Source organism: Macrobrachium nipponense, chromosome 46, assembly GCF_015104395.2.
Source record: "Macrobrachium nipponense isolate FS-2020 chromosome 46, ASM1510439v2, whole genome shotgun sequence".
Taxonomy (NCBI): domain Eukaryota; kingdom Metazoa; phylum Arthropoda; class Malacostraca; order Decapoda; family Palaemonidae; genus Macrobrachium; species Macrobrachium nipponense.
In genome coordinates, this window is record NC_061106.1 from 34,990,291 (window position 1) to 35,002,246 (window position 11,956).

Below are 11,956 nucleotides of genomic sequence, written 5' to 3' on the forward strand. Positions count from 1 at the left end.
TACATAGCTAGGTGGATGAAGACATTTAAGGAAACTGGTCCTGTTATTGATAAACCTTCAACTCATGGTCTACCAGACTGTGGTGTATCAATAACAGAACCTGTTTCCTTAAATTTCTTCATCCATCTGGCTATGCGATTCATGTGTGGTGCTTCTTTATTGTGCTAGGTTGTAAGCCTTGTTTGGAAAGTGACACTACATTTTAGCTTAGCCAACCAAAGAACACAGTTTACTCTCTTCTGGTGAAGCCATTGGTCAAAAGCAGTTCTGAAAAAGAGGTTATTAAGTTTCCAAAATTGTGGAAGATATTTGCAAAGACCGTAAAATACCTGATTATTTTTCAAGCATATTATTTTGATTATCCTCTGTCAGCAACATTGTATTAGGACTGTCAATTTTGTGTTTTTAATATGTAAAATGTAGGAAATATTAAAATGTAGGGAGTTTTTTTCATTGTCTCAACATTGTTAAAAGTTTATATGTACTATTTCCATTACAGCTCAATAAAGTTGAAGAAGCCATTGAAGATTGTACAGCTGCAATAAATCTAGATGAAGGTTATGTGAAGGCTTATTTAAGAAGAGCCAAATGTTATCAAGCCCTAGAAAAACACGAAGAGGCTGTAAGAGATTATGAAAAAGTTACACGATTAGATCGAAACCAAGGTAAGTAGTTCTAAATGTTTTTGTCATTTTTTTGAGTTTATAAACATTTCTAGATGTGTTAGTAACAAATTATCCAATCTGATTTAAAAATAGTAAAACTGGAACTACAAATAAATGAAAGGTACTTTGTGTGTTCAATGTGTTATCCTTATCACTAAAGGTTGGGTGATGAAGGAAACACAGATATCAAAGTAGGTGCTTAATGTCTGACATAAAGTAACAAAATCAGTTGCAAATTATGTGCAAGCAAGGAATGCAGAGCAGTGCTGGCTGGTGAAACATTACTGCCAGACGGGCAATGTTTGGTCATTACGTATTCGTGGGGGATATGAACCAACCAACACCACACACACAGCGAATAGTTAGAACCCCTATAAAAATGCTTTAAACCTCCTATTTTGTTAGTTAAACTCAAGAAAACCCCACTAATATTTTTTATACCTGGTTTTATAATAGTTTTATCACAAAAAGTGCATTTTATGATGGAATTGATAAAAATAACAGGAGTTTGTGGATATTTCTCAGAAAAATACCGCAAATAGGCGAATGTTCTGCGAATAATGCGTGGGAGTGTTCCAGAGAGAAATCTGTGAATGTGTGAGTCTGTGAATACGGGTGGTTGGGGGTGTCCACTTTATATGTATAAGAATGACATACATTTAATACATTAGGGAGGTATTAGGACATAAAATATAATAGATAATACATATATATACAGGTTCATGTATTGTACTGAATATCCTTTTCATGTAGTACCTACATCTCGCTCCCCCTAACCCTCATAGAACACTCTCGAGCAGGCTTTTTCTGTGAGTCTGTGAAAACATGGTGAAAATGGGGGAATATCGAGTAAGGACTGCTTTTCCTGGTTCAAGTTGGGGCAAGCATGCTGATCGTACTGAGTTTTAACCTCCTTGGCACAGGCGGCAGCATAACAGTCACAGTCCTCAGTTTTGACCTGCAACTCCTTTGAAAAGGATCTGGGTATGCAGGGTGCATGGCCTAAAAGGTGGGCCATACAGAATCTGGCCGGGGAAACATCCTGTGAAATTGGGAGTATGCTGAAGCTGTAAGAGGCCTCAATTAAACTCTTTGCAACCTGTTTAGCTGGAGGGTACCGTTGTCAGGATGAGATGCTTGATCGACTAAATGGTGGTCTCAGCAAGACTTTGGTTGTGGGTAATATGGGGAAGGTCATCACATGTCAGATTCCCCATTGCTCCATGAAGTCCCAGAACTCATGTTGCTGGTGAACGGTGTTCCTCCAACAATCCTAAGGCAGAGAGGGACACCAACTTCCCGGAAGTAACAGCAGAAGATCTTGATGTGTTAAAAACAGGAGTATTGCCTTTGCATGAGACATTATTATTATTAATAGGGGTTAGTTTTTCCAGACCTCTGAGTCTCAAGTAGACTGTTCTCGGGCTGGTTTTGCATGAGACAACAACAGGCCATCCTGAGAGTTGGTTGACTATGACAAGGAAGGCTTTTCCTGCAACTGTAAAGAAATCTGGTTGGCAGGCCATGAATAATCTGAGGAGTCTTAGATTAGCTAAAGTCAAGAAATCCCTGATGGCACTGACTTTTTTTTTTTTTTCCTCTCTTCTTCTTCTTCTTCTTCTTCTTCTTCTTCTTGATAGCCAAAATGCCCTCTCCTGAGAGTGTGTATCCGAAGTTGATCTGAAGAAGTCGTCGACAGTAGGTGCAGCAACCTCAAACTTTTCATTGTTGAGGGTAATCCCAAACTTGCAGAACCTGATGGCGCATCTCGTGGATATGATAAATGTGTGACTGGTAGTAATCTGTTATGGAGAAGGATGTCGTCTACAATCCTTCATTCAGTTCTTGAATTTTTCAACTCCTTTGAAGGGCCATAGCATCACCTTGCATGAGTTTTTCGACTCCTCCTTCAAAGGGCCATGCAGAGAATGAAATATTTTCAGTAACTGCGAAGCTCATTGGTCATCTGCAGTGTGTGAACTGACCTTTGAAGGGCCATGCAAAGAGAATGAATATTTCCAGTAGCTGCAAAGCTCATTGGTCCTCTGCAGTGTGTGAACTGACCACATGCAGAAGAGGGTCAACATATGACTTCTACCTTTATTACTATGCCAAGTTCCATTTGCCAGTACCCACAGTGGGCATTGGCTGTCGTAAAAAAACCAAGCCTTCTGGTCCACACTACGAATATCAGTGAGGGGTGGGATACCATTGTGAAGGTTCATCACCTGTGGGCTTAATTATTCCCTGGGGTACTATAGAATCAAGGTCTTCCTTGGCCTGGTCCCTGAAGGCAAGGGGAATCTGTCTTGGGGTGTGGATCATGGCAAAGGGCAACTCTATTCGAGATGAATTCTCATGGGAGAACCAACCAAGGGCTTAAGAGGCACTGAGAGGCACAAACTTCAAGTCTTCTTTAGAAACCATCACATCTAAAAATTGTTGGAGGAAGTATTCCTTGCAGCCAAAGGCAACTTGGTGGCTGAACTTTTGACAATATTGATGTCTGATTCATCAATGGCCTTTGAATTTTCAGAGATATTATGGCCAACTCTTGACATTATTGACTTTTGACTTGTCTGACTCGGGGTCTTGCTGGAGTGGGCAGCATAGTTGCTTGGAAATCCATCCTGGTGGTTCTTCTCCTCTCTCTGCAGCACTTCTCAAAATGTCTGATGTGGTGGCAAAGCAGCACTGGATTTTGCTGGCACAACATTTCTGGACTTTGCTGGCACGACATTTAATTGTCCTGGGCCAATGACAGAGGTTGTGCAGGCACAGCTTTTGCAGTTATGTTGGTAGCAGGGCATTCATTAGGGCCATGCTGTCAACTACAGACCACAGGACTGGCATAAAGTGGCTGGTGCCAAAGTCTTTTTGCCCTTTTCTTCTTACACTTTGTAGCCAGAAATGGTGCGCACTGGGGGGGGGGGGGGGGGGGGGGGGGGGTATTAGGACAAGTTCCATTCTTACCTGCTTCAGACTGTTTGCCCTTTTCTTCTTACCCTTTTTGTAGGCAGAAATGGTGTGCAACTGGTTTGGTGGGGGGGATATGACAAAAGTTGCATTCTTACCTGCTTCATATGACCAACAGGCATGACATCTTGTAATGAGGAGGGGTGTCCAAGTTCTGAACTAACTTCATCTTGGATGCCCATCAGAAAGATCATTTTCAACTGGGTCTCCTCGCATGTAGCTGCATTCCCTGGGCACAAATCAACTTCCTCTGCAGTGCGTCGAAGCCTTGCGTAGAAATCTGCAAAACACCAAGGAGATTATTTTCTGAACTCACTCTTCATCTTGGATGCCCCTGGGCACAAATTGACTTCCTCTGCGGTGCGTTGAAGCCCTTACATAGAAATCTGCAAAATACCAAGGAAATTATTTTGTGAATTAACTGAAGTCTTCATCTTGGATACCCCTGGTCACAAATCAACTTCCTCTGCAGTGCGTGAAGCCTTGCGTATAAATCTGCAAAACATTGTCTTTGCATATGTTTGCAACTAAGCAATTCCCTACAGCAAAGAACTTCATTACACAACCTCTTTATATGAGATTGCAGGGCATCCAACACTAAGTCTGCAGACTTATCTGTGTGGTATGGTTATTGATAATACGTACGTCAACATTTAAAAAAAAAGTGTTACCTAATATGTGTGAAGAGCTTAATTTGTGAGATTGTAAACAATGTGAAAAGCGAGCTATTTTAGTAAGCAATTCAATTTTGCATTATCACAATTGGGTTATTGATAATACTTCAACATTTTATATAAAAAAAAGTTATCTAATTTGTGAGATTGTAAACAATGTGAAGAGCTTAATTTGTGAGATTGTAAATAATGTGAAGAGCTTATTTTATTAAGCAATTCAATTTTGCATTATCACAATGTTTTTTCATACTTGCAGAACACAAACGGTTATTACACGAGGCCAAAATTCAACTTAAACGTTCCAAAAGAAAAGATTACTACAAGATTCTAGGTGTTACCAAAAATGCATCGGAAGACGAAATTAAGAAGTCTTATCGCAAAATGGCATTGGTGCATCATCCAGGTAAAGTGAATTTTTCTTTACTAGTTGTTATTGTGTTTATTTTTAGGCCAGTTTGTCTTTGATCCAGATGTGGGAATAAAGTAAATATAAAACATCACAAATATTCTTATGTATTCATATCATAGTCATTAAGGTTTCATATACTCTATAGATCAGTATAGATCAGTATTTTTCTTAAGGCATTCTTTGGAAAAGGTTTCCCTGACTCAATTATACCTTTACATTTTTGTTGTTGATTATCAACTTTTGAATTATATTGTATTTCATATCCATAATTACTCATTTGTTTTAGATGAGGAATTACTCATTTGTTTTAGATGAGGAATTAAAAGTTTTTATATACTGTTCCTTTCAGATCGCCATGCTAATGCTAGTGATAAGGATAAGCGCGAACATGAAATCAAGTTTAAAGAGATTGGGGAAGCCTATTCAGTTTTAACGGATTCTAAGAAGAGAGCTATGTATGATCGAGGCCAAGATATTAATGATCCAGATGGTGGTTTTGGACATGAAGGTTGGTATTATGTTAGTGCTTTTTAAGTCTTTCATGATGGAGAGGTGTATAAATGGTCATACATGATATATATCATACAAGAAAACATTGGCTCGAGGCACATAAATGTTTATTGTAATACTCTAGCAAATCAATGAAATTTATAACATGGTCTTCCTATTCCTATATTTCTTAATGATTTTATATTTTAGAGGAAATAGTAATTTTTATAGTATGTAGTATAATTGCCCATTTTGTCTTAGGCCAACTTGTCATTAATTGCTTTTTGTCTTTGCAGCTGACATTGATCCAAACCAGATATTCCAAGCCTTCTTTGGTAACCATGGGGGTCATGGCTTTGGTGCCCATGCCAGTTTCCAGCAAGGTGGATTCCCAGGTGGTGGCTTCAGTGGCGGTAGCTTCCCTGGTGGTTTCCACTTCCAGTTTGGTTAAATGGCGCTTTCGTATATTTACAGTGCTAGTAAATTATTGTAATAAACTCCATGAAATCTGGGAATTTTCTTGAATTATTACAATTTTTGAATTTGTATTCATGTAAAGGTGTAGTGATTTTTATTGATAAAGTTGCTTCATCACATCTGTTGAGTGAAGGGTTAAGAATAATGTTTAGTAAAAAATAAATTGTCAGAATTTAAGTCAAATGTATATTGTTGATAGCCATCTCATGTATGGTAACTGTAGATAAGGTACTTCAGTAGTCTTCTGTAATGTGGTATGAAAAGGAAAAAGCAAAAATAGACAAATAGTTAGTTCGCTACTATCGGATGACTTTTAGGAAGTTATATTTTCAAGTATTTTTTCAAAGATTCATATTAAGGAAACAAGTGTGCTGTATGTATACATATTTATATATATTTTCAAGCCTCCATCATTGTCAAGTAAATACTCCACCATATTTATTTTTTTGTTTCCCATGTCCATTTGTATTGCTCAGCCACCTTAATGTATAGGTTATCAAAAAGTGCTGATGTCAGTGGCCGTGTGCATGAAACTGATATACATTATATCAGTTTGGATTTCTGTGTGAAATCTTTAATGTCATCCTGGCCAGTGCTATTAGCAATTGTTGTAAGTAATGAATACAGTATGTCTGCTGCTATGCTTTCTTTTGATATTGAGCTACTTGAATTTTTCATTGTGTGCTATACTCCAATTAAATTACACAAACAAGATGTTTAGCCAATATTTGATTTATAAAATCTTATGGTAAAGTTCTCTCAGCTGTAATCATAGGAATGGGTAGTGTTTCTTAAAGCACTCATGAGTTCATGGTAATGTAGTTAAAAGTCTTGATGTACAGTACATTCCTGTTTGACTTTTTTTTTTCTTTTTGTTACTCATTACCATGTGTTAATAAAGATGAAATTTTATTTGGAAAATTAATTTCTTCAATAATCTGAGCCACGTGTGTTGCTGTAGTAACAAGCTGAATTTATAGATTCAACATAATCCATTTCAGATTATTGCTTGACAGAGGACTTTGTACTGTATTATATTGTAATAGCATATTCAATGAGTATATTATATATATATATTGTTTTGTTTGTCAATGATGAGATTAAATTTTTATTACAGCATCTTGCTACATTTTGTATTCATAATTTTTACTTTCAATTTTGTTGAACACTTCATTTTTCATTTTATATTTGTATCTGATATTGAGGGGTAGAAAATTTGTGATGATGAATGATATCATCCAGTAAAATTATGAAAAGGAAAATTTTAAATTTAGAATAAATTTATGAATCATTTAAATTCGTATTTTTAACCTGTCTTGTAAACTAATTTGATACCATGCCTATTCTGCTACATAAAATGTCATACTGAACTAGGTAGGAGGATTTCTAGATAGGTAATACTTGCATGCTCTTCACTGCAGGGATGAGACTGCCAAACAAATGAACTCTACTAGTACAATCCTCAAGAAAAATAAAGCAAGGGTTGTATGTGAAGGAAGTGTGATAACTAAGTCCAGAAAACTTTAGGGAGAAGTGTCCTATTGTGGGTTTCTGCACCTGGTAATAATGTAAGGAGTTGACATAGTGAATTGCCAAAAATCTGGTTCTAGGTCATTTGCAGTGTCCTGGCCCCTATCTCTACCAACTTTTTAGCCTTTTACTTACCTCCATTACTACTTCCTTCCTTCAGAGTCTTGCTGTCCAACCTCTCTAGTGTGGTGTATTTGTGGGTTTTTCTCCCAGTTACAGCATTAGATCCGTGTACTTAATGATTTTCTTTATCTCCATACATCTTGCTGTCCAACTCTCTCGAGTGCTGACTGGTTAAAATGCACAACTTTCTTAAAACAGATCAGATCAATCTAGGAGCGAAACAAAAGATCAAAATTAGAGCAATATTCTAAATGGACAAATAAGCCAACATATGTCATGGTAACTGGGGTTAGCTTTTTGACTGTGGCACAACTTCTCTTCCAGGAACTCCTAACATTGAGAAATAAATTACATAGGTTATATTAATGCACAATACATACTTTTTTTTTTTTTTAGGAACAATTAATTTAGCCTTTGGAACCAAAACCGAAATCTGAAATGCCTTGGTCATTCAGCAGTGACCTTACTAATAATATAACATGAATAATGTCCTACCAGCTTGAAAGAAACCCCTCAATACAAGTGGGATGCTCTGTTAAATTATTGCAAATCCTTTAACTGAATGGGTTACAAGATATAAACAGGTTAAAATTGCTTTAAAAAAATAATAGGTAGATTGTAAAAGGGTTAAAATTTCCTTACAGCAATGATAGGTAGATTGAAGGTCTTAACTAATGAGAAGGAAAGGAGGGTGCCAAACCTTGAGGAATTACTAGACAGGAGAAAAACTGGTGCTCTGCTGTCAACAGCTATAGATATAAAAATAGCTAGACACTGCTTACACATATAAGCAGCAACCTTCTGCACTGATTGTTTGGTGCCAGGTCCCAGGAGTTTTGGTCAAAAGGACATTGATTTCAACATCTTAAGGCCTGGACTTAGGCCTCTCCAACATGTGGCAGTTCAGCCCTATCTGCAGAAGGCCATGCTCGGCCGTGAAAGGCTGGTAAATCATCAGATTGGTGTGTGTGATGTACCTTCTGGTTGAGGTAAATACTATACAGTATGCCCGCCATTGCAACGTAAGAGCTTCTTGTGAACAGTGAGTCAGTGGTGGGCATAGTTCCTATCCCAGAGACACTTCAGGGGAAGGGCAATATGTATCATTCTCATTGGGATGCTCTCCAAAAGCATCCTACCCATGTTCAAGGTTCCTTAGATGTGCCAGTACCTTCTTTTCGATTTCTTTCTTAATTGCTAACTGCTGGTGGACGAGTTGGCAGCAAAAGTGCTAGGTCTCCTAAGACCTTCTCTCAGGCAAACTGTTGGACAGTATGGATGCTGTTTATTTTGTACTATACTGAAATTTCTCAACCTCTCGAATGAGTTTCCTTGTAGCAGCATGTTGCCATAATGTTCAATAAAGTTTGAGAGAGGTTCTCTTCCAAGATATTCGAACCTATGGCTACATGACCCGGATGCCAGGAACTTTGGGATACCAAGCAGTTTCAACACCAACTCGTCCACGGGCAGGTGCAGATGAAGAAACATGACAAAGAGAAGGTACTGGCACATCTGATGCACCTTGAACAAGAGTGGGATGCCTTAAAGAGCATCCCAATATGAATGACATTGCCCTCACACTCAAGTCTCAAAAGGAGAGAGAGTATGGCCTCCACCGACGCACTGGTCACAAAAAGGTCATAAGCTGCAATGGTGGGCATCTATGTATCCCAACCAACATGCATGCTGCTACAAAGAAACTCATTTGAGAGATAGAGAAACTACAATACAAACTAAACAGTGATGTCTGCTTGAGAGGTCTTCCAAGATATATTTGAATCTACAACTACATGACCCAGATGCCAGAAGCACCAGGCACACCTGGTAGTTTTTGCCAACAGCTTGTCCACTAGTAGTTGGAAATTAAGAAATATACAGAAGAGCCAGACGATTTTTCACAGGCTCAACAGAGTTATTAAACTTCAAACAAAAATTCTTGAGCCGTAATTTATTTGTCTATTGCCTGTTAAAATCCTTATGAGGTAATTTAGGCATTCTGAAAGCTTATTTCCATCACTTTTAATGGAATTTCAACTCTTCGAACTCTTCGCTAAGTTCAATCCTCTAATTTGTAAAGAACCTCATCATTATAATCTTGTTGAGTAATTTCCGCTACTGTTCTAGGGTCATATTCACTGGCATCCTTCACTTAGAATACCTAAAATTTCTTTATTATCAATTTGAATAATTTGTTTTTACTCTGTCTCTGATAGTTTCTTTATGATACAAGAAACTGATTCAACTTATCATCAGAAAGAGGGCAAAGTTTCCAAAGGGAACTGTAATGTTAGACTTGTAGCCTGCTCCCTACTTAATGAGAGGTGTTAAAAGATCCTGTGATCAATAATTTTGGTAAAATACTTTTGCTCACAAGGCATTAGCTTTTGAGGTTAACAAAATAAAAAAAAATTATAAGAAGCAGTTCCTTATAAGAAACACAATTCAAATGGAAGTCAATGGTTATGCGGGGCAAAAGATATAGCCTATACTGTGAAGCCATTATGTGGGCCTCATAAAAAAAAAAAAAATATAAAGGAGAACTTCTGCTAAAATATAAACCGTAAAACCTTTAGAAATTGATACAGCAGCAGCTGCAGAAAAACTTTCATTAAAGAACACATATACAATGGACTTGGCTACTACCTAACCTAATTCTATAAGAAAAAGCAGCAAATCCATTCACAACAAACAAAACACCTGACTGACTCTCAATGTGTCACAGGTAAACTTAACTTTGATCTAGACTAATTTAACAGCAACTGCTGCAAGAGAATATAATAAGCATGCAGTAACTAACCTGGCTTAAGGTGCATCTGAAGTGGTCTACTTAGCAATGGGTAGTATAACTACTTCACCTAGTTCTACAAAAGGCACGTACATTCTTACAAAACAGAAAAAATGGCACTTTATTAATAATAAAGAAATATCAGACCAACATCATATCCTAAAGCCCAACTCGTTGGTTCCCACGAGGATATCTAAGCCTCAGCAAACAGGTCCCCTACTCTTTCCCCATGATATTAACACCCTTTTCATGTAACTTGCTCCAGAATTCTTGCTTTTGTTATTTTGGGCTTCCTTTATTCTTGTCTACACTCGAAGTCACCCGACTGCTAAGTAAAAATTCAAGTTTTATTTTGTTGTAAAAATAAATCAAGAAATACAAAACATTACATGTAAATTGTTTGGTGCAGTACATTGGTCACTCTTTCACGAGAGCCGAGAAGATCGGGAAACTTGGGCGAGTTACCCTGATTTACCGTTTACAGTGGTACCTCGTTTGTCGAACGTTTCATATGTCGAACTTTCCGTTTTTCGAACAAAATTTTCGAGAAAATTTTGTATCGTTTGTCGAACAAATGCTCGTACTTCGAACTGACTGATTATCTAGTTTATACTTATATTCGACGGCCTACTGGGTCTTACAAGTTAAACTGTATTAATTTATTTTTTCATTTACAATATATAGTTTAATGATAACAATATTCGACAAAATACATTAAAGTATAAAGCATTCAATAAAAATTTAGCTTTCAATATAACATTTAGCATAAAAGATGTATAAAATCGTACGTAACCGCAGTGATGTCACGCCCAGCTGACTTGAGACTGAACGAGGGAACGTTGATATGTTGAGGAGAGAAAAGGAGAGTTAAAATATTACTGTATGTATGTAAAAGCAATAACAATTCACATAAAAGGGGAATTTCTCAATAAATTTAACGTAATGATAAAGTATGAAAACAATCAAATGCAATACAAAAAAAGTCTTAATTGAGCCAGTGTCCAGTGCGCCGAGTGAGACGGTCTAGTTGAACAATATTAACAAAATAGTAAATGAAAGAACAAAGCTTTTCACAGTAAAATTTAGCACAAATGATTAACAAAATCCTTCGTCATTGCGGTGATACACAGCTAACTTGAGGTAGAGGGAGGTAGCGTTTATATTTTTTAGGAATAATGAATGAATGATTTTAAGTTAAGTTATCATGCGTCGCTAGTATTTGTTGAGGAGAGAAGAGGCAATAAAATCTTTACTATAATGTGTACGTAAAAGCAGTACCAATTCACATAAAAAATAAAATGTTATTTCACAATAAATAGAACGTAATGATAACATATTAAATCAATCAAATGCAATACAGAAAAAAGGAAAAAAAAGTCTTAATTGAGCCAGTGCTCGGTGTGCCAAGTGAGACGGTCTAGTTGAACCAAGGTCTAGAGAATATAAGGTCTTGTCATGCACAGCTTAAACTGGGGTACAGGATTAAACGACTAGGTGCGTGACGTCACATTAACCGTAGTCAGGCCCGTTAACCTATAGCAATCCTGCCTTTACTTTCTCTTTTTTTATTTTTCTAAATACTCTAAGCTATTCGATAATTAAATTAATAGTCAGATGTAGGTTCTTCATTCTACTATGTTAAGAAGAATAATCATAAGAGAGATCATTAGAACATTTTCGCCAAATAACATTGAAATTATAGAAAACTTACCTTTGCTTTCTTTTTATCCGTTATTAAATACTATTATGTTTCCGAAGGAAAATATAGACAGAATGAAAACTATATCTTAATATATTAAATAATCATGAGCGAGTTCTAAAGAAC

General features: G+C 36.9%; 1 protein-coding gene across 4 annotated transcripts in view; it reads left to right on the forward strand.

Moving 5' to 3' along the window:
- LOC135214892 (serine-rich adhesin for platelets-like) overlaps window positions 1–6,988 on the forward strand; it is a 116,321-nt gene extending 109,333 nt beyond the window's left edge. For all 4 annotated transcript variants that reach the window (XM_064249337.1, XM_064249336.1, XM_064249338.1 and 1 more), the window contains 4 exons: window positions 500–665; window positions 4,572–4,718; window positions 5,074–5,232; window positions 5,510–6,988. In XM_064249337.1, coding sequence (XP_064105407.1) covers window positions 500–665; window positions 4,572–4,718; window positions 5,074–5,232; window positions 5,510–5,664 — 627 coding nt within the window. In that variant the 3' untranslated portion in view covers window positions 5,665–6,988. The remainder of the gene's footprint in view (window positions 1–499; window positions 666–4,571; window positions 4,719–5,073; window positions 5,233–5,509) is intronic.
- Window positions 6,989–11,956: the final 4,968 nt, after the last annotated feature.